Source organism: Papio anubis, chromosome 9, assembly GCF_008728515.1.
Source record: "Papio anubis isolate 15944 chromosome 9, Panubis1.0, whole genome shotgun sequence".
Taxonomy (NCBI): Eukaryota; Metazoa; Chordata; class Mammalia; order Primates; family Cercopithecidae; genus Papio; species Papio anubis.
In genome coordinates, this window is record NC_044984.1 from 49,165,302 (window position 1) to 49,192,012 (window position 26,711).

Genomic DNA, 26,711 nt, shown 5'->3' on the forward strand with positions numbered 1-26,711 from the left:
CCCCAGCTGCTCTGTTCACTTCCTAAGACCTCCTTTCCTTCTCCTTTTCATCTCTACCAACACAGCCAAGGATAGGGCTCAGGCCTTCCGGCCCCCTACACTTCTGGCCCCCCTACACTTAAGTCTCAAGGTGGGAGTCACACTTCCTTCGGAGGGTTGGGAGATTTGGGAGAAGAAACTTAGACCAGGAGTCTGAGAATTACAGCTCAGGGAAAGAGAGGCTCATACTAGATTACGTCTGTGGCATTTCTGAGCTCAAGGAATTTCTTCCTTGTATTGTGCATCCCGGGTAAGAACTTGTCACTGTCTCAAAAGTACAGGCCCTACATAGTGACACACCCATGACACCAGCCCAGTTTCCACAGCCCACTTCCCTTCCTTATTTCCTCCTCACAACAGTGGAAGACATTTTAGGTCTGGCGCCTGAAGTTTGGCTGTTTCTACCCCCAGCTCTCTCCCAAGAGGGGGACTCCTCTTAACGTATCCAGTATGCGATCTCCTCCCTCTAGAATTTCTGGTGCCTTGTTATGCCATGGCTGCCATTCTTAGAAATGCTAGGGGGTTCTTTGTCTCATGCTGCCTCTTCTACCCCATCAGCTCCTTTTCGTTTATGGGTTCTGTGACGATATTCCTGACTCGGAGCATTCTAAGAAGTCACAGACTGGAGCGTGGTCCAGGCTTGGTCTCCCAGGAGGGATATTTTATGCAGGCCCTGCTAGGCAGGAGCCTGAGTTAATGAGAATAGTCCTGGTGATGGGGGAAGAGGGTGAGGTGGACCGCATACCCTACCTTCCCAAATTTCCCATAAATTTGTGGCTATGCTGCCCTCTGGTGGCTGAATTTTAGTCTATCCTGACAGGGACATCTTTGTCTCCAACAACCCCAATTGCTCTCCCTCTTGCTGCATGTTGTGACAGGCCTTGAGGAGAAAAGAGGACCCTGAGGATCTCTCACTTTGCATGATTTATCTTCAAAGATCTGAACCCTGTGGCATGTTGTTTAAGAATTCGGACTTTCCCAGTCAGATAAGGCTGAGTTTCACTCTGTTCTGCCACTCACTGTGTGACTTTGCACAAGTTATGTAACCTCTCTGGGCCTCAGTTTCCCTTTGTGTAAATGGGATTAATAGTACCAACCTCACAGAACCCTGTGAGAAATTAAATGTATGCAAACTAACACCCCCTACCAGCACACAGTAGCAATGAAAACAAAGCAATACAAAAACCTAACTGGGCTTTCTTCTAATTTAGTTCTATGGCTTTTTCCTCTCATTTCATTATTCTGATTTAGGGAAGCCTGGGAAATTTTCTGAACCATCCTTCTCCACCTCCACCTTGGACCTCCCCCTTTGCTTTCTTCTCTAATCCTGAAACCCAAAGAGAAGAGATTCCTTTCGCTTCTCCCTTGGGAGTGTTGGGGACCAGATCTGATGGGGGATGAGGGAGGGGGAGAGGAGTCAAGCCCTGCTTTCTCTCCTTCCATCACGTCTTTCACCTAAGAAGGGAATCCAGAACTAGTTTCACAGTGTCTAGGGGGTCGTACTTCTGGCCCCGAGTGGAAAGAAGCCATGAGAGAAATAGGCATCTGCTTTCCACCAAGCTGCTTGGTTCCAGGATGGGTTTGGAAAGAGTGAGGTATGAGATCACAGATTCGAGTTCTGGTCAGTGGGGGCACTGGGTCAGATTTATTGCACTTGCAACAGAGTTTAAATAAGTCCTGGGTGTCTGGTGCCAAGGTGAGGGAAGGGTTGGGCAGAGAGAGGAGGGGCAGCATCAGTGCAGCTGGCAGGCAGAACCCAAATTCTGCAGGTCCAGGACAGTGGGCTCCCCTTTCTCTGGGGAACAGGGAGGGCCTGTGTCTGGCCAGGCTGAGGTTCCAGATCTGTTGCCATTATGGCCCCTTCGGGGTCCTGGGAAATTCCTGGCTTCTCCTAAAGCAGGGTGAACTGGGCCTCCAGGATCAGGTCTGGAGCAGGCCCAAATATAGTCCCAGATCTGCCTGGATTAGGTGCCAATGTCTGAGTCTGGGTTCCAGATCAACTCTAGACCCCAGGCTGGATGTGGCCCCATTTGAGTTCTGATTCCCCTTCGAGCTGGGCTCTGGGCAGCATCTATCCTTGTGGCATCTGTCCTGAGCTGGTCCTGGGGCACCATCCATAGTTAGTGTTCCTTCTTGGCCCACCAGGGTGGGGCTGTCCAGAGCTGCCAGGTCTTACTCCCCAAGTTCCAAGTTCTTAGCTGGGGGCTTCTTTTGGATCTCTGGCAAGGCTATGGACAGATCTTTGCAGGTTGGAGCTGGACAGGAAGTCCTTGTGGCATGTCTGGCCCGAAGAACTGTGAATGGATTTCCTAGTTATCTTTCCAAGTTGTTTCAGGAAACTCTCCAAAATGCAAAGGCTTCAGGGAGGCTGGGGCCTCTGTCCCTGGATCTGAGTTCCCCCATCCATGAAGAGGGTATGTGTAAACAAGGGTCCTTCACAGTGCGTGGGGGGGAGGGATCCCCAGCTCCTCACCCGCCTGGCTCTGGCCCTTCAAGTATGTCTCTGGGCTGGGGAGAGGAGCTTCTCCCTGGCCCTCAGCACCTTCAGGAAGTACCCAGACCCCTCCCTTTCAGTAGAATGAGGGTGGGGGGACTGGTTCTTCAGGATTGGGAGTCTGAAATTGGGAGGACTCAGGCATCAGAGGTGGCTGGAGGCTTGAGCTGAGCTTTTTCCATGGCGGTGCCATATGGGAGGGAGCGTTTGAAGAATCCGAGCTGATAAAGGGGAAAAGAGGGAGAGTTTAGGTACTATGGTTGCCTTTTCTCCACAGCTCTTATCCCAAGAAGTAATAAGGAGGACTCTAGTGCCTCCAGCCTCTACATCCTGCAAAGTGGCCTCTGAATTCAGGCTAGGACTACCCCTCCAAGTTGTGCAATGGACCCAGGAGGACTAAACTTGGGGGTGGTTTTGTATGGTGGGTATCTTTTACCAGTGTCTTTAAAATTCCCCAGTTAAGCCAGAAATGGCAGATAGGTTTGAACTCAAGCGGCCAGTCTGATTGCTTAGTAGTGGCTGCTTTTGTTTGTTGGTTTTTGAGACAGGGTCTCACTCTGTTGACCAGCCTGCAGTGCAGTGGCATGATCATGGCTCACTGTAGCCTCAAACTCCTGCGCTCAAGCGATCCTCCCACCTCAGCCTCCAGAGTAGCTGGGACCATAGGCACGCACCATCAAACCTGGCTAATCTTTGTGGTTTTTTGTAGAGACAAGGTCCTAGTGCGCTACCCAGGCTGGTCTTGAATTCCCGGGCTCAAGCTGTCTTCCCACCCTGGCCTCCCAAAATGTTGGGATTACAGGGGTGAGCCACATACTTGGCCATGGCTGCCTCTTGAGAGAGATTCTGAAGCCACTTCTAGGAGATGATCAGTAGCCATTTCTAGGTTAGTGATGACTGCCATGGATTTTTGGAGAAACTGACAGCACAAATGCCATGTATTTGTAATCTGTGGGTTCCACTGATTTTGCAAGTATAGGCAAACTTACCGTCTTGAGTCAAGAGGACCCTTTCTAAGCTAGGGGCTATAGAATGTAGGGAGGGATCCTATAGGAAGGGTTAGGATGGGATGCATGTAGCCAGGACAGAGGTGGGGGCACATGGCTGGTGAACTGGTCTAGAGGTAGATACTTGGGACTGTGCCAGGTCAAGGGCAGAGCCTGATGAGAGGGTGGCCAAGTCACAAGCAGGATGTGGCTGACCTTGTAGAGGATGTAGATGAGTAGACCTAGGAGCAGGAGGCCAAAAAGGATGGCTAGGATGATGATCCACAGTGGGACGCCATAGCTGCCTTCTGCCTTGGTCCATTGCACAGCTGTGGCCACCTGGGGAGCAAGTTGGGTGAAGTCAATGAAAGCTCAGAAGTTCTTTCCACCCTATACTTGGCCTCCACTTGTCATTGGATCTAGACCCACTTTCCACCTCTTATTTTGAACTAACAGCATTCTGAGCTTAAAAATTTAAGTTCCTAAAATGTGCAATATTGTCTCTTACTTTCGGGCTTTCATATCATATCCATTTCTTTCTTTGACAGAGTCTCACTCTGTCACCCAGGCTGGAGGGCAGTGGTGCGATCTCGGTTCACTACAACCTCTGCCTCCTGGTCTCAAGTGATCCTCCTGCCTCAGCCTCCCGAGTAGCTGGGACCACAGATGTGCAACACCACATCTGGCTAATTTTTGTATTTTTTTTGGTAGAGATAGGGTCTCACTGTGTTGCCCAGGTTGGTCTTAAACTTCTGAGCTCAAGAAATCCGCTTGCCTTGGCCTTCCAAAGTGCTGGGATTACAGGTGTGAGCCCCTGCGCTCGGCCTCATATCTGTTATTCACCTCTCCCCAGGATATCCCTTTCCTGAATGACTAGCCTGGTTAGTTCCTATTTATTCTTCAGGTCTCAGATTGAACATCACTTCTTCCAGGAAGCCTTCCCTGATCCAGTTAGACTGGGTTCAGGTGTTCCTATTATGTGTTTTCATAAATATCACCACACTTGGAACACTGTGTTGTTCCACGAGACTGTGAACTCCAGGAGCAAAGATACCATGTTGGTCTTGCTTACCACGCTGTCTCTGGCATCTGCACAGTGCTTGGCGCATATTAGATTCTCAACAGTTGTTAATAATACCAAGGCCAGCCCTCACCCATGTCCCAGCCCTAGTTCCAGCACTCTGAGCCCTGTATTCCCTCGTCCAGTCCTCTGGCCCTAGACTCACCTGACGCTCCTTTTGGGGCAGCTGCCGAGGCAGGATTCGGTAGGGCATCTTCAGGGCTTTGTACACAGCCTCACACTGCAGGCTAAATGGCTGGTGCTCCCGCTGTGGGTGGGGGAAAGTTGGTCAGCACATCCTCTCTTGGGATCCAGAGGACATAGGGTTCCCCATGGTCTGGCTGGGGTTGTGATCTTTCCCTATTTTGGACTCATTCTTCCTGAGTCTCTCTCTCTCTCTTTTTTTTTTTTGAGACAAAGTCTTACACTGTCGCCCAGGCTGGAGTGCAGTGGTGTGGTCTTAGGCCATTGCAACTTCCACCTCCTGGGCTCAAGCAATCCTCCTGCCTCAGCCTCCCAAGTAGCTGGGACTACAGGCATGTGCCATCGTGCCCACCTAATTTTTGTTTTGTTTTGTTTTTGTAGAAGTGGAGTTTTGCCATGTTGCCCAGGCTGGTCTCAAACTTCTGGGCTCAAGTAATCTGCCAACCTCGGCCTCCCAAAGTGCTGGGATTACTGGTGTGAGCCACTGTGCCTGGCCCCTGAGCCTCTCTTGATGTTCCTTATATGGGATGACAAATGTGTAACTGAATAATTGTAACGATAATATATAATTAGATGACTACATGTTCAATAAAAACTTTTTTTTGAATTATTAATGTGCTTTGACACCAGGACAGTGCCTGGCCTGCAGTGTGTGCTCAAGAAGTGACTGCTCTTTACTATTCCTACATGTGCTTACCTCTCCACTATGGATTCATCTTCCATCTCACTGTTTTTCTATCATTCTTTGTACACTGGTCTCCCTCCAGCCCTCCCCCCTCTGAATGGGCCAGGAAAGGGAAGCTGCTGCTCCCACTGTGGTCACTAGGTGGCGCCAAGGACATACAGCCTGGTCTAGACAAGGGCAAGGGAGCTGGAGTGCTGGATCCCATTCACCAAAGGAGGGGTGGCTACTGTAGTGGAGAAAGGGGTGGGTCAGTCTAAGCAGGCCCAAAGGTCAGGGGTCAGGGCTGAGGTAAGGCTCCCTCACCTGCAAGAAAGTCTTGGCCCAGACTCGGAAATGCAGCTGCAGACTTTGGCTCTCTTGTTGGTGCAGGGGCCCGAGCTCACAGCGCAGCCTCAAACACTCAGCCTCTGGGCATTTCTAGGAAGAAAGAAGCTTGAACCTGCTGTTCTGCCCTTGTGATGGCTGTGAGAACCCAAACAAGTACTCAACGCTTTCCTCCACACCTCATTCCCTGTCTGACTTACCAGGATCTGAGGTCCAGAGGAAGCAGAGCTGCGGCTTGGAGCTTCCCGTTTTTGCCGGTGGTGCAGGGAACCCTCGGGATCCAACTATAAGAGAAAGAGAGTATTGAGCCCCTTTCCCATCTCATTACAGCTTCTGAGTCAGCCGGCACCTGGGTTCCAGAGCAGCTTCAACCTATTCTTTCATCTATCTCTTTATTGATCATCCAACTCTTCGCCTCCTATGTGCAAGGCACCGAGCTCGGGGTTAAAATATGGAAATGAAGAAAACTTGGTTCTTAGAGTTCACGCTAGAGGAGATGCTTAAATAAATAATTAGGTCCAAGTTCCTGTTTTTGCACTGGCTGTTCCCTCGGTTTGGAATGCTCATCCCTGAGTCTTACAGATAGGTTCAACCTTATCTTTCAGGCCTCAATTCAACTGTGACGTCTTCAAGAGGTTTTCCGGTGATTCAGTTTAAATCGTATCCCCACAGCTTATTAACACTTCACTTCATCACTTTTCAATCCTTGTTAATTTTTCTCCTTCTCTTTCTATTTTCTATGTCTATCACCCTTCACTAGAATGTAAGTTCCATGAACGTGGAGACCTTGTCAGTTTTGTTTGGTACAATATTTCCTGGGCCTAACAGTGTTCAGTACAGGCACTTATTTAATTAAATGTTAACGAGTAAATGAACTATAAAACAGGCATTGGGGCCCAGAGGAAAAGGTTTGAAGAAGGCTTCCTAGAGGAGGTGGCACATAACTGGGCCCTAGGGGTATGCCAGGAAACAAAGAAGGGATAGTTCAGGCAGAAAGAAACACAGTGGATGAAAGTCCTTTTTCCTCCAGAGGCTTTTGAGGTACCTCTGGGCCTTGTGACCCTCAGCCCTAGCTAAAGGCACATCCTCATTGCCTCTTGCAGGCCCCCAGCAACCTTCCCCAATCCCCAGGTCCTCTGAACCTGCTCCTCTTCCCCATGCCAGTGTTCAGGCCCTTACCTCCAGGCCTTTTGGGTTAATGGGGTGATTGGTGGTGCAGTTGAGTCCCGTAACTCTGGTCACATATAGGAGCTGCTGACCTTCCAGAGCCTGGGGACAGCTGAGCTCCAGCACGCCCTGGCTAATGGAGCTGGGGCCTTGGTTGATGAGCTGAGGAGGGAAGAGCACAATCATCATGAGAAGGAAGGGAATGCTTCTGCCCCCTTGAGACCCTGGATCACCGTGGCTCCACTATACCTTGCTGTCGGGCTCCTATCTCAGAGATGAAGCAGGGAAGCAATGGGCAGAGGTGAAATCCTCTCTAGCCAACACTTTTGGAGGGGGCTCCATCTTTCTTTCCAAGCCACTCAACTGGCCTGTTTGTCTTCTGGCTGTTTCTCACAGGACTCTGCCTCATGCCTTTGCATATCACTTACCCCTCCCTCCTCTCTTTCTCTCAGTACCTCACGTGGGTCTCAGCCATCTGTCACTCATACTACCTTTCCTTTCCCTTCATTCATTCTGGCCCTGCCCCTTTCCCTCCTTACCTCATAGACATGGTGCACAGCAGGTCCCACGTCCTCCTCCTTCTGAGGCTGGTCTCGGGGATGCCAGTCGCTTACTGGGAATAGCACTGCCTCAGGCTTGGAGACACTAAGGAGGAGGGTGGTTTAGGGGAGGGTGGAAAGAACCCCATATGCATCCTTCCCTAGAAGTCTGTCTCCCCTCTCAGAAAGACCCCATTCTGCCTGGCACTGACCCGTTCAGGGTGACCTGGGCCTGAGCCTCCACGGAGAGCCGGAAGGAAACCACGTCGCTTTGCGAGTTGTTGAGATTCTTGCTGTGGGATGGAGGCAAGACTGAGGTGCTAGAGTGCAGCCAGTGAGAACTGTGCCCAGCCCTCCCTTCTGTCCCCAGCTCAGCCCCAGCCTAGACACACTCACTCCCTACCTGAGGATCTGGAAGTCAAACTGGATGGTTTTCTTAGTGTCCCGGAGATGAGGGACTGTAAACCGAAGGCCACCCCACAGCTGGGGACAGAACAAGAGGAAAAGAGGGCAGTTAGACTGTGTATTTCACTCTCCCTCCCTATCTCACAGCGGTGCTCTCGGCTGGCTGGTTACCGCCCTCAGGTCTGCTCTCCCTCTGTCCCATCCTCCTTCATCCCAGACTTACACTGGCTCCTGCCTTCATGGGGTTGCCCAGGTCACACACCAGCAGGCGGCTCTGGTTCACGGCAAAGTAGTCACAGCTCAGGCTGGAGAAGTTCTGGAGGTGGGGTGGGCACTGGTCAGGTTTTGGTGTCCTCTCTGGAGAGGTATCCTCCCAACTCCCACTGGAGAATCTCATCTCACCCCTGGATGTCTGACGAGTCCTGAGTACTCAGCCTCTGGAGGGGCGGTGACCCGAAGCTCAGCCTCATAGGCGCCACCCTCACCCACATTCTGGGCATGGAAAGTGAGGTTTAGGGCATTCTTGTCACCCAGGTACACATGGTTCTGCTCCCTGGAAGGGACACAGAGGGTAGGGGAAACTGGGGAATTAATCCTCAAACTAGGACAAAGGACAATTATAAGAGTAATAATACGAGGCCGGGCATAGTGGCTCACGCCTGTAATCCCAGCACTTTGGGAGGCTGAGGCGGGTGGATCATGAGGTCAGGAGTTCAAGACAAGTTTGGCCAAGATGGTGAAACCCCGTCTCTACTAAAAATAATAATAATAAAAAAATTAGCTGGGCATGGTGGTGGGCACCTGTAATCCCAGTTACTTGGGACACTGAGGCAGAGAATTGCTTGAACCTGGGAGGTGGAGGTTGCAGTGAGCTCGATTGAAAGCACTGCACTCCAACTCCTGGGGTGATTAAGGGTGATGACTGTTTCCCAAAAAAAGAGCAATTAATTACAGTAATACTAGATACTAGTCAGCAATGAGCCCCAAACCCCAGGCACCAGGCCAAAGACTCTCATGATGTCTCCATCATAACTTTCCAAAACCCATAAAACAAATGCCACTATCTCACCAAGAATAAAAACATTAAAAGCTCGCATGTTTTAGGAGCGAACTCCCAAGGCCACAGCCAGCATGTCCCCAGCACTTTTTGAGACAGAGTCTCTGCCTTGGCCGCCTCTATGGGCTAGATAGAGTGCAGTGGCGTGATCCTCGCTTCACTGCAAGCCTGGGCCCCGGGTTCACTTATTCTCCTGCCCCTCAGCCCCTCCCCGGAAAGTAGCTGGGACTATAGGCCCCAGCCACTCGGGCCAGCTAGTTTTTTTTGTATTTTTTGTAGAGACGGGGTTTCACCTCGTGGTCAGCCAGGAGCTGCACCCCCATCTCCTCTGACTCAAGGATCCCACCTGGCCTCTGCCTCCTGTGCTGCTGGGATTATTATGGCTTGAGCTTACTCAAGCCAGTCCCTAGCTGACTCTTTCAGGTGCCAGGTGCACCTGAACTCCCTAGCTAGTCAGCCCTACTTACCCAAACACTTCCAGCTGCAGGTCAGGCACACAGATGTTGTCTTCTCCACAGTCCAGCAAGATCTGAGCCTGGGGAGCAGGGCAGCCTTGAGAGGGGAAGTTTAGACCCATTCCTGGGCTATAGGCTCTTCTCTTTCCGGGGCCCTGCCCCCACAGTACCCAGGCCTCTGTCCTCCCAGGTCCCTTCTCCCTGCCCTGTCCTCACCTTGTCCTCTATCCGGCTCTTGCTCTGGTAATGCAGGGCTGGCCTGAGGCCGTGGCTGTCCACTGGGGCTTGGGGGTCCAAGGAGAAGTCGAGAGCGATGTGAATCGGGGAGAGTTTGTCTCGAAATTCTGACTCATTCTGGGGACAGAGGAGAGAGTTCACAGAGTCAGGAGACTCTGGAGACTTGGTGGTCCTGCTCCTCAGCCTCTCTCATATCCCTTTGTCTGCTTAGGGCCCAATTCTGACCATTCTTATTGTTTCAGAGGCGCTGGCAGCCTGCTTCCCAGCTCCTCTGACAGAAAGTCTCCCTTTCTCAGTCCCCACAAGAGTCCCAAACCCTTCACTGGAATCCCCCAATCTTTTTCCCGTCAGGAGGTGCCCTCAGTTCTATGTGGCCACCCTCCCTGGCCAGTCCACACCCCGCCCTCTGGGCTATACCCTGAGGTAGATCTTCATCTCTCTGCAATCCTCTCGAGCCCCATTCTGGATGAGCAGGGTCTGGGTCAGGGTTGCCTGCCTGGAGGCCAGGAACAGTGCCCGCCGTACCCCTCCCTTCTGCTTCTGCCAGTCCAGCTGAAGTTCCACTGTGAAGCCTGCAGCCAGGGACATATAAGGGGAAACTGCTTGTCTCTCCTCATCTTTTCAGAGAGAAGAAATGTCCCCAGGTACCCAGTCCCTTCGTTCCCTGTCCTAGGGCCTGAGAGATCCAGGCAGTCTCCCTCACCAATGGAGTCAGCAACGTGTTTTCCAGAAGCATTGAGGCAGAAGCTAAGGTTGATGCTGGAGAAAGACCAAGAAGAAAGCTGGTGAATCCAACTGGAACAGACATCCTATCCTCTACCTATCTCCCAGCCAGACCCAGACTAGGACACCCCCATTTTTCCCCTTCTGAAGGCAGACTTGGTGCCCCTGCCCACTCCCAGGCTCAGGTCTCTGCAATTCCCTGGGCGCCAGCTCACCAGGCCACAGGGTTCCCCTCTAAGCTGCAGCTGCGCTCCTCTGGGTTGAACATGGCAGGGAAGATGGTGAGGGAGGCACTGGCAGACACGATGGGGCGGCCCCTGCCAAGAGTGGATGTGGGGTCAATAGAATTAGGACTCCTCTGTAACCTGGACACAGGAAACTGATGCCCAAGCCCCAGAGTGTGTGTCCTCTGCATTGATTTTCCCAACCTCAGCTCTGTTGAGAAATTTCCAGTTCCAGTTCCCCTACGTTGTCCCCTCAACTCCCCTTGGAGTTCATACCTGTATACCACAGCCTTGTCCACACCAAAGGACCCCACAATCAGATCTGTAAGAAGTCAAGAAATCACGTCTTACAGCAAGCCCCAAATCAGGATCCTTTCTTCCTAACCCCTCCTGGTTTCAACGCTCAGGGAGGCTGAAGTGAGAAGACAGCGCCCTCTGTTGGAATTAGCTAGAACTGCACCCAGGAACTTTAGGAAAGGTGAAGAAGAGAGGGTAGGGGTCAGTGACAAGTGAATTTTAAGGTGAAAAGGGGCCTCAGGCACAACTCACCAGGGTATCCGTTGCCATCCAGGTCTCGGCCTCCTCGAAGGGCAGAGCCAAAGAAGTCTGGGGTGTGGCTGGCTGCCCACAGGGGTTGCAGAACCTGGGAAGGCTTAGAGCCCAGCCCTCCTGGGCCCCCAGGGAATACAAACACTACTCCCTGCTGGGTCTCCCCACCAAAGGGAGCCCCAATGGCCACATCTGGAAGACACAGAACACACACTAGTCAGCAGGCCAGGAATCCAGGGGCCCAAATCTCTACTCCCAGACCCCAGGACCTAGGATCCTAGTTTTTTCCCATCTGTCAGTCCCTATATTCTAGTCTCTTGAAATCCCAAGACCCAGACAGTGGGATTTTAACCCCTCGGGAAGTCATGGAGGTCTGGGTATCTTAGCTGACAGACGCCCGCTCCCCAGATCCCTTCTGACTTGGGCCCCTGCCTCCCCTTTCACTCTCTGAGCCCATGGTACTCACCATTGTAGCCATCCTGGTCCAGGTCCCCCAGGGGGGTCAAGGAGCTGCCAAATCGGCCAAACTCATCATGGCCAGTGAGGGTAAGGGTGGGTGTGGGCTCTATGCCGGCTGGGTGCTGCAGGTAGACGTAGACCCTGCCCACCTCCTGAGGCCGCCCGTCAGGGGTCCGATCCATGAGCAGGGGTGCCCCTACCAGCAAGTCATCCAGCCTGAGGGGAAGGGCAAACCCAGGCATCTCGATACCCTGTCTTGCCACCCCACCCCAATCCTAGTGCCAGAAACCCCAGGCACTCTGGATTCCATCGAGTCAGAAGACCTGAGGTCTCTGATCATTAGCTCTCAGCTTTCCTTGTCCCTGAGCAAGGGGAATGCAGGTATAAGTGAGAGCCTAGAGAAAAAGCCCTGGAGAAATTCTCCTTGCATTTTCTGTCCCATTCCCACTCTTCCCTCCTGGAGCTGGGAGAGGTATCACAGTGAGCTCATTTCCCACTGCTCACCCGTCCCCATTGATGTCTGTGGCAGCCACTGCATAGCCGAAGTAGGAGGCCATCTGAGGAGGACAAAGGGGCAGCGCTGGGTCAGAACTAGAAGGTTCAATACACAGGATCAAGAAGGGCTGGGAAGTTGGGCTGACACAGGTCAGGGCTGGGGCTTCATTGGCAGAGGGCCAAGCTGGGGTGGGATTGAGGGGTATCCTTACCTGTTCCCCTGAGAAGTTGTAGAGGGATCGGATGTCTGAGCCATTAAGGATGGTGACCTGGGGGATGAAGAGATAGGCCCATTGGTCCTGGAATCCCAGAGTATCCCATGGTTAAAGAACAGATGTGTACAGGACACTCAGGGGCAGGTATCCCTTAGAGATGCAGACCACTGTCCCTAGCTCCCTCATCAGCTTTGCCCTCATATTCCCACCTCTATGCCAGGTAGCTCCACCCTATGTCTGCTCCACTATTTTTCTGCATATCAATCACCAACTACTGACAGATTTGTATTTTTCTGTTCCTTGTCCCTCTCTACCCACTAGAGTGAAAGATCAATAGGGGCAGGAACTTGATTTTGTCCTTTGCTTTCTCCTCAGAGCCTAAAGTCATGCTTGGTGAGTAGTAGGCACTCAATAATAATTATGACTGAATGTGCGCCGGTGCCTCAAACCCATCATGTTCAAAACCTAAGTCATCCTCATCCTCCAGTACCCCGAACCACAAACACCATGACTCCCCTATGTTCCCTTAGTGACTGGCCCCACCAGGCCTCTTGAATCCTGGTATGAGCCCTTTCCCAGGACTGCTAGACAGATGTCTTGACAATGTCCCTGCCTCCAGCTCTCCCAGCAGATTTAGGAGGCTACCTCTGGCTTGGAAATCCAGTGGCTCCCTGCAGTCACTGCCCAAAGTCTCAACTTCTTGGCTGGTCCTCCAAAGCTCTGGAGAATGTGGCCCTAACCTATCTGTTTTTGCTCAACCTTTCCATATTCTACTCATCCTCAATCAGCTCATGAGTCTGCTAAGCTGGGCTGAAATTGTTTCCTTTTCTTCCACCTCGTTCATGCTCCTGCACAGGATGCCCTCCTGCCTCATCTCTGCTGAACCTTCATAGAACCTTCTCTGATCTGTCCTCTTCCTTTTTAAACATTTTAAATTTTTATTTCCTGACTCCCCAAACTTGTTATCATCCTTTTCCTAGAAAGGAGATTATTCCTTCCCCTAAACTGCTATGTCACTGTATCCACTTTTCTGAAGTTTAGCAAAGTGCAGAAAGAATGCTGATATTGGATTAAGAGAGACCTGATTTTTTTTTTTTTTTTTTTTTTTAATTTTGAGATGGAGTCTCGCTCTGTCGCCCAGGCTGGAGTGCAGTGGCGTGATCTTGGTTCATTACAAGCTCCGCCTCCCGGGTTCATGCTGTTCTCCTGCCTCAGCCTCCCCAGTAGCTGGGACTACAGGTTCCCGCCACCACGCCCGGCTAATTTTTTGTATTTTTTTTTTTTTAGTAGAGACGGGGTTTCACCGTGTTAGCCAGGATGGTCTCAATCTCCTGACCTCGTGATCCGCCCGCCTTGGCCTCCCAAAGTGCTGGGATTATAGGCATGAGGCACCGCGCCCGGCCGAGAGACCTGATTTTAAACCTACTTACTAACTGGTTGATCTTAAGGAACTTACTTGGTCTCTTAGAACCTCAGTGTTCTCACATGTAAAATACAAATGATAATATCTACCCCATAGGCTTGTTGTGAAGAATAGAAATCATGAATAGATAGTGCCTGATGCACTGAGTAGAGAAGAGAATGAATAGTTGCTCCACTTTAGATCATAATTGTATGAGTGTCTTATCTATCATACTTGATTAGAAGCATCTTATAAGATGGGGTATGATACCTTATTCATCATCTTATCTCTTACCTTGCCTTAATAAATGTTGTTAATTGAATGAACTCCGCTGGCACTCTTATCTGTATCTTTTTAAAAGCACTTGTCCTCGTCTAATAATAACATCTGCCAGTTGTACATTGCCCAACAATTCACTGACTACTTTCACATGCATTTTCTCATTTCATCCTTGCCAGAGCCTTGTGAGGTCAGAACGATTGTTATCCCAGTATACAGAGAAGAAGGAGGCTCAGAGAGGTTCAGCAGGAAGCAGAGTATGAATAAAGAGCAGAATGATTCTGCCAGAGTAAGTGCCAGAACTTGAATGCCAGTCTGCCTCCAGAGCCCGTGTTCTGATCCACCTTTTTGAGCCCTTGCAAACTGCCATGCATGGTTCTTTGTGATTAGGCAGGGGAGGAGAGGAAGTGAGGGGTCAGGCTGGGTCTTACATAGCCGTAAGTGAGGTTCCCTTTGGGCACACCAGCAACAAAGTCTGCAGAGAGAAGAGAAAGTTGTGACTTAAGGTCGGGGAAAGGGAAGTAGATAATGGTAAGTGGCCGAGTTCACGGGCTGTCTGACCCTGAGCCACTAACCACCCCCTCCCTTGGCCCCAGCCTGGGGACACACTCACCTTCTGTGTCATCACCACTGAATTCACCTACAGCCACAGAGTATCCTGGGGGACAGAGTGGGTGGATGTTAGGATTCCTGCTTTGGGGACCCCTCTGCTCTGGCCTATCCCCCAATCCCTTCCCCACCCCTGCTGGGCCTTCATAGTCAGCAGGCACATGGCAAGTATGGCAGGGGTGCTGGGGATGCCCGCGTAGGAGAGGGGAGGCAAGGGGGTGAGTGGGGACAGGAGCACTTGAGGTTCTCCCTCTGCCATCCCTTCCCCACTTGCTTGCTCACCTAGGTAGCTGTCATCATAGATGGAACTGGCCTGGCGAGTCTGCAGCTGCCCCTGAACCAGGTTGATCAGGTACTCGGGGTAGTAAGATTCTGCAATCTGCTCCTGAGTGGCAGACAGGATCTGGCCTGGAGCGAGGATGAAGAGGGAGTAGATGGTGGGGAGGTGGCAGAGGGGGCTTGGGGCTCTGGGGGCTGACTGGGTAGTATTTCAGAAGTCTGGTTCAAGAAAGGGAAGCATGGGGAGGGTGGTGGCATGTAAGTTTCAGGAAAGGAAGAGGAGAATTGGGCGTAGGGTGGGAGGCTATGTGCCAGGTGACTTAAAGAATGGCAGAAACACGCTGGGCACGGTGGCTCACGCCTACAATCCCAGCACTTTGGGAGGCCAAGGCAGGTGGATCAGGAGTCTAAGACCAGCCTGGCCAAGACGGCGAAACCCCATCTCTACTAAAATTACAAAAATTAGCCAGGTGTGGTGGCAGGCGCCTGTAATCCCAGCTACTTGGGAGGCTGAGGCAGGAGAATCGCTTGAACCTGGGCAGCAGAAGTTGTGCCACTGCACTCCAGCCTGGGTGACAGAGTGAGACTTCGTCTCAAAAAAAAAAACAAAGAATGGCAGAGAGAGGACTTACCTTGCCAGAAATAGCTTCCTGGTCCACCTAAAACCACACGGCCAGTCTGTGGGTGAAAGGAGGGGAGTCCAACATCTGGTCTCGATCCCCCCGTGTCCACCACCCACGGCCCCTTCTCTCCCAGACCACACTCTCACCTTGGTGAACTCAGCACTGAAGCCTCCTTGGCAGTAACCCTGTCCTGCTGCCCAGCTGAAATCTGTGAGGGGAGAAGGTGGTGAAAATGAGCCCTGCACAGAGGGTCATCCAGGAAAGAAGAGAGGGCATAGGGAAGGGGGTGGGAGAGCGAACCAGAGAAAGGGCCTCCCTGGACCAGTCAGTAAGCATAAAGGCTAACTAACTGGGTTAACCTTTATCTTAAGCAACTTAGAATCTCATGGGGGTATGTGGTGGGGGGCGCGAGTCAGCCCTAAGTATATGAGACACTCCAAGTATATGAGAAGGCAGACATGGGGCACAGGCCGCCTCTTTCCCCTACCTGAGCGGCAAGGTGCATACTCCAGAATTCGGGTGAAGTTATTTGTGGAGAGGTAGCAGGTACCCACGGGGTCGCTCAGTGGCTCCTTCTCTGTGCGCCAGCTGTACAGTGGAGCGCACGCCTGGGAAGGCCCAGGAGGAGGGGCCTCAGATTCAGTCCAGTAAGGCCCTTCCTCCTTCCCTCCAGGCCCGGCGTTATCCAACCACTGCCCATCCCCTGGCCACCACACCACTGAGCCTGCTGGCCCCTCACCAAGATGGAGGAGCCATGGGCTCGAACTGTTGCCCCGAACCACTGCAAGGACTTGTACTCCACAGGCTCCTCTCCCTCTGAGCTGGACAGTGAGGACTCCAGGAGCCGAGAGCCTTGTGGGAGTGAAAAGAGGGAGTCTTGCTGAGCCATGGACAGCTGAGCTCTAGGGCAGCCCCTACCCTCAGCCTGGGGATACCCAACAAATACTTCCAAGCCCTGAGATGCCATGACTCACTGGGAGTGCGGAGTTGGTAAGGAGCTTAATTCTGCTTTGTGTAGCCTGTTTGTGTAGCCTGACTCACCTCTCCACTACACACATACACATACACACACACACATACACACACACGCACACGCACACAGAACCTGGGCTTTCTAGAGTTGCCTCCCCATAGTTCCTGCTTTCTCACCCAACTGAGATAAGGATGCCTGCTGTGGAGTAGGGGCAGGAGGGTGGTGGGGAACAGTGGCTATTTCCCAAGAGAGTAACCCTTTGGCTGAACTTCTTTGTCTGTACTTGGGCTCGGTCTCTAACAGCATCTTGTTCCACCTCCTTTTTTTTTTGAGATAGGGTCTCACTGTGTTGCCCAGGCTGGAGTGCAGTGGCGTGATTACAGCTCACTGCAACCTTGACCTCCCAGGTGCAAGTGATCCTCCCACCTCAGCCCCCCAAGTGGGTGGAAACTATGCCCAGCTAATTTTTGTGTTTTTTGTACAGATGGGGTTTTGCCATGTTGCCCAGGTTTTTAAAATTTTTTATTTTTTAAACAGGGTCTTGCTCTGTCACTCAGGCTGCAGGGCAGTGGGGCAAGTACCACTCATTGCAGCATTGGCCTCCCCACTCAAGTGATCCTCCCACCTCAGCCTCCCAAGTAGCTGGGACTACAAGTGCTCACCACTATGCCTGGCTCATTTTTTTTTTTTTTTGAGACAGAGTCTTTCTCTGTAGCCCATGCTGGAGTACAGTGACGTGATTTCAGCTTACTGCAACCTCTGCCTCCTGGGCTCAAGTAATTCTTGTGCCTCAGCTTCCCAAGTAGCTGGGATTACAGGCAAGTGCCACCATGACTGGCTAGTTTTTGTATATTTAGTAGAGATGGGGTTTTGCCATGATGGCCAGTCTGGTCTCAAACTCTTGGCCTCAAGTGATCCACCTGCGTCAGCCTCCCAAAGTGCTGGGATTACAAGCATGAGCCACTGCGCCCAGCCCCGTCTAATGTTTTTGGTAGAGACAGGGTCTCACTATGTTGGCCAGGATGGTCTTGAACTCCTGGGACCAAGGGATCCTCCTGCCTCAGCCTCCCAAAGTGCTGGGATTATAGATGTGTGCCACTGTGCCCAGCCTCTCCGGTTTTTATTTCTGGAGACAGATGGCCCTAGTTCATAACCTCACTCCAATGTTTGCTAGCTGTATAACCTTGGATAAGCTACTTAACCTCTGTCTCCTCACTTAGAAAATGGGGATAATAATACCTTATACAGTTGTTGAAAGGATTAAGTGAACTAATACATGTAAAGTGTTCACAACTGGGCCTGGCACAGAGCAACTGATAGCTATTAGTCTCTGTCTTCCTCCCATCCATCTGTGTCTACTCAGACCTTGAGCTCATGAGGGCAGTGGCTTAGTCATGTTTCAATCCCTGCAGCACCAGCATAGTGCCTGTCATGCACTGTCACTTAGTCAGTACTTCGTTAAAGCAACTGAATAGTTTGTGCAACATTTCCCTGTCTTTGTCTGTGTTACGGCCCTGGCGTCCCAGAGTTGTGGGTGATTCAGGGGAAATGAGAGCCACATGTTTCTGAATCATGCCCGTCCTCCTTGGGCTGGGCTGGACGGGAGTGTGCAGTGAGTGCCATGGGGATCCACTGTAAGCAGCTGGAGCACCAGAGCTGGTGCTGAGCAGTCACGTGGCCGGGGGTTCCAGCAGGCTCCACCCCTCATCCCAGGCCCCACCCAGGCCTTGCCCCCAGGCTGCGGTCCCACTCCACAGTCCCTCTCTGAATTTCACTGGCCTACCTTTGCTGTCAAATTCAATGGGGGTGCACTGTGTGGGGCTGGCGCCCCAAGGACAGAGGTAGACAGCACCACCCTGCAGCACTCCTGGCTGGCTGGTGTTAGCCTTGGGTGCTCCCACTAGCACACTGACCCTGTGAAGGGGAAAAGAGAGGCAGTTCAGGATGGCTCCTAGCTCTTCATCGGTGTCTGGAGGCAGGAAGGACCCAGGCCTCTAGGCTGGGGCTGGCTGGGGGTGGAGTAGATGCCCCCTGGGTTGTATTTATATCTCAGAAGATGCCACAGATGCCAGAGGCACAGACTGGAGTCAGGCGGTCCCCATGTGCCGCTGTCACTAACACAACCCTCTCCTCCTCCCGCCATTCTCTGTCCTCTCCTACCTTCCCCTGTTCATAAAGAGAAGAGGAACCAGAGTCAATTCCCAGAAGGGGAAGAGGGGCCAAAGCCTGTACCCCCGGCTTCTCCCTCTCCTCTATGTACCTTCTGAGATTAGATGTGCAGCCTCTGGAACCCCAAGGTCCTGTGGAGCCTCAGGGTCTCTCATCTAGCCTATATACTCTCCTCCCAAGCTAAATCCCCTCCCTGGGCCAAGACCCAGGCATCCGGCTGCCCAGCCACCCGGCCTTGGGGCGTGTAGGAGGAAAATGTGAGTCTTGGAAATCAGGCAGCAGGAGTGGAGAGAGGAGCTGCAGGACAGTGAAAACAGATTGTTCCACTGGGCCTGGGCCTGCCCTCACCCCGGCCCTGGTGTGGACCTCCCCTTCCTGGCTGGGTCTCTGTCTCAGCCCTTGAACCCCTTTCCCATAGACCACCCCCAGCTGACTGAATTCAGAGTCTTCTCTACCGGGGTCCTAGTTCTGGACACAGTGCCTCCGTTCCCCCTGAGACGAGAAGTTTGCCTCTGTTGGAGGTCCTATGTAATGGGGTGGTCATAGCTAAGGGGCTGGGCAGTCCTCCTGCCGTCAGCTCTGCCTCATTCATCCCTTGGTCCCTTGCCTCCAAGACCTCCACACAGCTTTTGGCTCTCTTGGCTTTCTCCTAAGGGTCTCCCGCCAGGAGTTGTATCTGGCTGCCTGGGCAACTCGACCCAGCCTCTGGACCAGTGCCCCTGCCAGCCTTGGCCTCTGCTCTGCTCCGTGTCAGCCTTTGGCACTGCTTCTCAATCTCTCTGTCCCTCTGCCCCTATGACCGCTTGCTCTCTTGGTTTTGGTGTTTGGATCCTATCTCTCTATCTCAGATTTTACATTTCTCCATCTCTATTGGTTTCTGTCCACTTTCAGCTTTCAGCCCATCCAATACCTACCCCTTCCCTGATATTTGAATACCTTCTTCAGCTTTCTCACTAGGCAAGAAGGCCCAAAGTGAGGGATTATGGTAGAGGTTACAAGAGCTGGGGGTCTTTTCCAAGAAGACCAGGTATACTGAGGCAGGGAGGAGTGGCCCAGGAGGTATAGGGGATGGAAGCAGCAGAGAGGACAGTTCTGAGGGGACGGAAGTGGGGAGAGAGGAGGGGTCTGTGAGGGCCAGTGGTGAGAATGGAGGGGAGAGAAGGCAGGGTCCAGAGGAATAGGAGGTGGGTAGGCTGAAGAGGGAGAGTTCCTGAAGTTAGGGGGTGGGGAGGGGAGGTGCCAGTCTCCGTTACTCTGGGGACAGGAAATGTTTACTGCCTGTGGCTTCCTGTCTGTTTCCAACCTCTCACTTCTCCGTTTGTCTCCCACACCCCCACCTCCCTGCCAGGCCCCACCCTTCTCACTCAGGCATGACATCCAACTGGGGGGTCTGGCTGCGCCGCCCCAGGGCTGGGTGAGGTGAGAGGAGTAGACCCCTCTCTCAGCAGGGGCAGCCCCCAGAGAACTTGGTTGCTGCCTTCAGGCTCTAGAAAGCAGAAAGGGCCACCAACCTGAACTAGACCAGAACAGTAGAGGTACAGGAAGCAGTGAAAGGAGCACTGGACCAGGAGCCAAGAGTTCTGGTTCAGGCACTAACTGTGGACTTGGGCAGTACCCTCTCCCTCTTCCTCTGGGTGAAGAAGAGGTTATCTCAAAGTTTTCCTAGATCTCCGGGCTAAGGCCAAGGGACCCTGTTCCTGTTCCCAATTTCTCCAACACCCACTGCTCTTGGAGAGGAGCTGAGCCTGACACTTCTGGGGTGGCCTGAGGAAGTAGCCTGGAGTTTAGCAGGTTGCAAGACAGAGAGTTTACAAAGCTTGTAAAGCTGACAAGTCAGGGGCATATCCATTCCGGCTGTGTGATGGTTCAAGATACCTGGCATGCAGGCAAGTGACACAGACCCAGGCCTCCTTTCCTCCTGCCACACTACCCATGGCTTATACCTGGAGAGTCAGTGGCCCTTCCATCCCAGCAACCTTAAGTCAATCCAATAAATAGTGCCTGCCCTGCCAACAGGCCAAGTGAGGTGACTGGCGCCAGGGATGGCATGCAAGCTAGTTTGTCTTTGTTTTCCCACATCTTGTTCCTGCTTCCTAAATCCTGCAGCAGTTGGGCGCTTTTAGGGGTCTAAGAAGGTAACAATGAAGGGTCCGTGGGCTATTTTCAAGATTTCAGAAAGGCTAACGGAAATCATGCATTTACCAGATAAGGTGGCCTAGGCTAATTAAAAGTGTATTTGCTTTTGGCTGGAATTATATCAACTTATGTGGGAACCTGGTTATCTTATGCTGGTCAGAAACTCTGATTGGCAGCTATAGATGTTTTTGGTTAATAAAAAACGAGAAAAGCGTCGGATGCGGTGGCTCACGCCTGTAATCCCAGCACTTTGGGAGGCTGAGACGGGCGGATCACAAGGTCAGGAGATCGAGACCATCCTGGTTAACATGGTGAAACTCCGTCTCTACTAAAAATACAAAAAAATTAGCCAGGCATGGTGGTGGGCACCTGTAGTCCCAGCTACGCGGGAGGCTGAGGCAGGAGAATGGGGTGAACCCAGGAGGCAGAGCTTGCAGTGAGCAGAGATTGCGCCACTGCACTCCAGCCAGGGGACAGAGCGAGACTCCATCTCAAAAACAAAACAAAACAAAACAAAACAAAACAACAGCTGGGCGCAGTGACTCACGCTTGTAATCCCAGCACTTTGGGAGGCCAAGCAGGCGGATCACCTGAGGTCAGGAGTTTGAGACCAGCTTGACCAACATGGCGAAACCCTGTCTCTACTAAAAATACAAAATTAGCCGGGCGTGGTGGCGCATGCCTGTAATTCCAGCTACTCAGGAGGCTGAGGCAGGAGAATCTCTTGAACCTGGGAGGTGGGGGTTGCGGTGAGCCGAGATTGCGCCATTATATCCCAGACCGGGCAACAAGAGTGAAACTCCGTCTCAAAAAAAATAAAAAATAAAAATAAAAAAAATGAGAAAAGGAATTCATTATTTCTTACTAAATGCAGTTTGGCAGGTATACTCTTCTGAAATAGAGTCTGAGAGAAGAAATAATTGCCATAATTTATTATGAAGCCTCAGAAATGGAAGGGTTGGTCCTTAGAGACACAGACTACCACAGCTAGAAGGCACTGTAGAGAGCATCCACTGGTTTTAAGACTACTGTAGGTGCCTCAGGCCACATGGCATAAAGGCAGGCTGGCCTCGTTCTGACACTCCTTAAGAAAAAGTTCAAAGCTGCTCACCTCGTCCCATGTTCTCATTCTGTAGATGGGAAAACTATCTCAGAGGAGTTAAGTAATGTGCTTAGGTCACTCAGAATCCCTCCCAGAATATGAAGCAGAAATCAGGAATCCTGATTTCTAGGACAGCATTCTGGTCTGCCCCATGGCCAACTTATTCCCTCCTCTCATATCTGCTGTCTCCCCAGCTTTTGATTAACCAAGTCCCAGTTCAATACTGGGTTACTGTTTGACTCTGTTGGCCTGACAAGGTCAGGGGTGGAGAGCAGTAAGTGGACCAGTGCCCAGCTCCTACAGGTCCTACAGCAGCATGGGCCAGGCCAGAGAAGGACACCTGGTTTGGGGTCCCCCAGTGCATTCACAAGGGATATGTATGATTGGCTGGGGAAGAACAGCTGTCTCCACTTGTGGCAGTTGCAGAAGGAAACGAGGGGCTGAGCTGAAACTGGCCTGCCTTTCAAACTTTCAAGTGTCCTGGGCCAAGTCACTGTCTCTCTTCAAGCTTTGGATTCTCTGGCATAAAATGATGGATTTCCCTTGAATGTTTCCTAAACTAACTTCTGGTTCAAAATTTCTATGACTCCTGAAGCCTCAGTTGTTTTTATTTTTTGTTAGTTTGTTTGCTGTTTTTTTGGGATGGAGTCTCGCTCTGTCTCCCAGAGTACAGTGGTGTGATCTCAGCTCACTGCAATCTCGGCCTCCCAGGTTCAAGCGATTCTCCTGCCTCAGCTTCCCGAGTAGCTGGGATTACAGGTGCACGCCAGCACACTTGGCTAATTTTTTTATTTTTAGTAGTGACGGGGTTTCACCAGTTTGGCCAGGCTGGTCTCAAACTCCTGACCTCAGGTGATCTGCCCGCTTTGGCCTCCCAAAGTGCTGGCATTACAGGCGTGAGCCACTGCGCCTGGCTAGCCTCAGTTTTTATATATCTGAAAATGGGGCAATAATGCTTCCTTGGCTTTAACACAAGGATTTTTGTTACAATCCAATGGAAAAATCGATATGAAAGTGCTAAAGGAATATAAGAGACTATTGTTACTATCACCAGTATAAGCAAATACTCAAAGCAAGTAAGAAATGGGGGAGAACTGAAAGAACTAGGCGGTAGCCAGGAAGGAGAGAACCAGAAACAGAAACAGCTACCCCATAAAAACCATGCTGCCCATCTATTGATCACCCTCTGCAGACCAGGTTCCTTTTGTATATGTTTTCTCATTTAGTCCTCAGAACTCCATTAGTTAGGTGTCTGATTTTCACGGGAAGACCAGGCTCCAAGAGCTTAAGTACCTCACCCTAGGTACCAGGGTACCACACAAAAAACTAGTAAGTAGTGGGGACTCACACCTACCTCTGTCTGACTTAAAGCTTTGCCTTTTCCTACTATCTAACTGCTTTGGTGCTCACCCTGTCCTTTAATGCGGTTTTGGTGTTCACCAAGAGAGGTGATGCAGGAAGAACAAGAACACTGAGGCTGTCCCTCTTTGGCAATGGCCGTAGGTGAGGGGCTATGTTTGTCTTGTGTTGTGGGGAGGCGGGTGAAGGCCTAGCTGTGGTGGGAGGAGGTCACTGGGAAGGTAGAATGTTCTACTCTAAGAGGGTATTGTAAATAGGAAATGAGAGGCAAGGAGTGCAAGCTGGACACCTGGGTTCTCTTGGGAGGGGAGCTGAGCAGAAGGGAAGGGGAAGGGATGAGAGCTGGGTCCTGTTTTAGAAGAGGACTTTAGAGACTATAGGATCAGGCCAGGGGCCAGACAGACACCTAGGGGACCAGGAATGTGTGAAGTCCAGATGTTTTAGAGGAGTGTTTTAAAGGGAAATTTAGGGGAGGTGGGGAGTAAAGAGAAGGTTAAATGCCAGACAACTAGATACTCTGATCTGCGGGAGGAGACCTCATCTCCTTCCTCCCTCCCTCTTTTTTACTCCATTAGGGCTGTGATAAGAAGTTTGAGAGAACCTGGGGGAGACCAGGCCTGGCAGAGGCTCCAGGCCAGGGTGATGCAATGGGGTTTGGGCAAAAGGCCAGGGGGGTAGGGTGAGGGTTGGGTGGGGACGTTGAATAGCCCAGAACCAACTGCCCAGGCCTAATCATTTTTCTTTTCTCCCATCCCCAAATCCTCCAGACAAAGGAGAATTTGCCTTTCTCCCCAATTGTATTAGCTAGATTAACCCCTTTGCTCCAAAAACCACAGGGACTGAGTAGAGATCAGTTAACTGTCTCATGTGTAAAAACAGGTCACTTCTGAATTCCCCTCAAACTCTGAGATCTTGGGGGTGGGGTGGGGGTGAGCAGTAGGAAGCTCCCAGCTCAGAGATGTAGAAGAAAAAGGATTACACCAGTCATTGTGGAGGACCAGGAATCTGGCATCTGTGGCCTAGCCCAGGAGCAACCACCTACCTCTTTTGCTTCCCAATCTTCCTCATCCCACATTTAAACAGACACCCTTGGTTCTAATGTTGCTTCTACTCTAACTCCTGTTTCCTAAGCCTGTCAGCACCCCATTTTCTAGGCACTCGGGGTCCGGGTCTGCTTATCACTCTGCTGAGTTGGGAATAAGGATCCTCCTTTGAGACTTCCAGGGTCCTGAGTCCTTCATTCTGACGTTCTTGGCCCCACGGAGCCGGCGTCTCCCCAGCTTCCGACCCCAGCCCCAGAAGTCCCGGTCTCAGCACAGCTCCAGCCGACCAGCTACAGGAAACCAGCTTTTCTCTTCCTCCCAAGAGCTAGAGGAAGAGGGAAACCGCCCACCCCCCTTCACGCGCGCACACACCCCTCCCGACACATCCCAGCACCCGCCCTTGGCTGAGTTCGCCCCCAGCCCCAGCGCCCCCATTGCCAGGGTCCCCGCACTCGCCCCCAGTTCTCGGATCCCCTCGCCTGAACAGAGAATGGGGGTGGAGGGAGGAGTAGGAGACAGAGGAGAAAGGAGAGGGAACCGCCGTTCCTCTCTCGGGTCTTCCCCAGCCTGAGTTGAGGGGGGAGGGGAGGATGAGGCTGGCCCCCATTTAACCTTCCGACCCCCTCAGTCTCTGACTTTCCCCCTACTACACGTAGTTCATTCGGCTTCTACCCGTTCTCTCCCCGCACAATGGCCCCTACGGATCCCGAGGTCTCCTGGAGCCCCCCAAAAGCTCTTCTCGGCCTCTGCGCCCCCTCTGCGCCCCCACCCGCCTCAGGTCCCAGCAGCCCACAGACTTCAGCCAGAGACCCTCAGCTCTCCATTCACGCGCTCTCCTCTCTCTTGGCCCGGAGACCCCTGCCCAGACTTCTCCAGCTCCGTGTCCTCTCCCCACCCGACACATGTCTCCCCACTGATCGCAAACGCCAGGGCCCCTCCTCACCCGCCACGGTGCCCTCCCTACTCCAGCGCGGGCCCCCAACTTTAGCGCGGGCCCCCAACTGCAGCTCTAGTCCTTCCAAACTCCACCCTCAAACTCAAACTCTGGTCCCCTCCAGACCCCAGCCGCGCCCCCAGTCTCCAGGCGGCTACCCCACCCCCATCCCGTCGCCAGCCCTCCTCACTCACCCGTCTGTTCCCGGCCGGTAAAACTCCACTGAGAATCCGAAGAAGGAGCCTGGGGGCCCCGAGAGCACTGCTGGGGCCTCCGCGTCAAAGTTGAAGCCCCCGACCCTGGGTGGCGGCGGCAGCAGCAGCAGCAGCAGCAGCGGCAGCAGCGGGGATCGGCGCCGGGGGCCCCAGCGCAGCTGCACGGCGTGGAGAGGGGACTCTGGCGTCCGGCTCCCCATAGCGCCCGCTCTTCCCTGTCCTGGGGCCACCGACCCGGAGCCGCTTCCTAAACCTCCCAGAGGCGAATGACTCAACGCGGGGAGGAGTTTGCCAAACTCCCGGCTGAGCCCTCCCCCCGCCTGCCGAGGGGGCTGGCGGGGGGGCATTCCTGGGTCCCTGGAACTCCGAGCCCGCGTCCCCCACCCCTAAGGGGCGTGGGGGGAGGCGCACCTCTCCAACCCCCTTTCTTTAGCCCCAGCTGGAAGCCGGTTGTCTGGACTGGGTTAGATTGGGCGGGTTTGGGTTCTTCCCCCTCCTCTCTGCTTCCCCCTCCTTCCTCCCCACTCCTTTCCAGATGTACAACGTAAACGCTCGGAAAACGAGTCGGAAAAGGGAGCGGAGAATTTCCTAATGAGGAAAGGAATCACCTCTGGTGGGTGGAGGAAGCCTGTATATGTGTGTGGGGTCTCCCTCAGTGCTTTAGGGAGGAGACTTTGGGGTCTAAAGAGACAGGAGACTCCTCTGGCATCCGGCCAACTGGGATTCCCCCTTGCCTTCCGGGGCCACCGGGTGCCTGGGTTCTAGCCAGCTGGATTTGGGACACAAGAGTTCAGGTACAGATACAGCATTCGCAGTCAGCTTGCTAGAGGACCTACACCGGCTCCTCAAGTTCCGCTGCCTCCTCCTCCAAGCTGCTAGTATTGAAAACCCAGGAGTCTGGGGTCGTTCACCAGGAGGATTCTGCTCCAGTTTGTCCCCTTCTTGGTCCTACGGTATGTAAACCTCTGCTGAGCCCCTTCCTTGGATCTGACAGTTAACCAAAAGCCTGCGAGTGGCTGGCCCCTCAGTACCTTCTTGATTAAACTCACCTGATTCCTACAAACCTGGAGAATTGTGAGGAGTGGTGGTGGTGGTGGGAAGTCTTGTAAAGGGACCCAACCTTCAGCTCCTAACGGCTGTAAACACTGGGAGCTCTGGCCAGGCACGGTGGCTCACACCTGTAATCCAGCACTTTGGGATGCCCAGGTGGGCAGATCACCTGAGGCCAGGAGTTCAAGACCAGCCTGGCCAAAATGGCAAAACCCATCTCC

General features: G+C 52.5%; 1 protein-coding gene across 3 annotated transcripts; it reads right to left on the reverse strand.

The window, feature by feature from the left end:
- Positions 1-1,653: 1,653 nt before the first annotated feature.
- Positions 1,654-25,915, reverse strand: ITGA5 (integrin subunit alpha 5). 3 transcript variants are annotated; one of them, XM_003906498.3, is made up of 30 exons: positions 25,420-25,915; positions 18,266-18,396; positions 16,249-16,361; positions 15,997-16,117; positions 15,656-15,717; positions 15,519-15,564; positions 14,890-15,015; positions 14,612-14,656; positions 14,430-14,473; positions 12,315-12,371; positions 12,112-12,164; positions 11,615-11,823; positions 11,149-11,340; positions 10,876-10,921; positions 10,591-10,692; positions 10,356-10,411; positions 10,070-10,224; positions 9,632-9,769; positions 9,428-9,495; positions 8,306-8,456; positions 8,127-8,219; positions 7,902-7,981; positions 7,711-7,791; positions 7,499-7,604; positions 6,972-7,121; positions 5,993-6,076; positions 5,772-5,885; positions 4,746-4,847; positions 3,736-3,858; positions 1,654-2,754 (listed from the first exon to the last, which is right to left on the reverse strand). In XM_003906498.3, the coding sequence occupies exons 1-30, from the start codon at positions 25,785-25,787 to the stop codon at positions 2,671-2,673; spliced, it is 3,300 nt and encodes a 1,099-aa protein (XP_003906547.2). In that variant the 5' UTR covers positions 25,788-25,915; the 3' UTR covers positions 1,654-2,670. The 3 variants fall into 3 exon arrangements, with proteins under 3 accessions (XP_003906547.2, XP_021778953.2, XP_021778952.2); XM_021923261.2 differs by lacking the exon at positions 10,591-10,692; XM_021923260.2 differs by lacking the exon at positions 7,711-7,791.
- Positions 25,916-26,711: the final 796 nt, after the last annotated feature.

Excerpts from the sequence above, each read along its gene's own strand:
- ITGA5 (XM_003906498.3), bottom strand. The coding sequence starts at position 25,787 with ATGCCCCCCCGCCAGCCCCCTCGGCAGGCGGGGGGAGGGCTCAGCCGG. Across the intron at positions 11,341-11,614 it reads GGACCAGGATGGCTACAATG|ATGTGGCCATTGGGGCTCCC; the intron begins GTGAGTACCATG and ends TGTGTCTTCCAG. Across the intron at positions 8,220-8,305 it reads GACTCGTCAGACATCCAGGG|AACTTCTCCAGCCTGAGCTG; the intron begins GTGAGATGAGAT and ends CCCCACCTCCAG.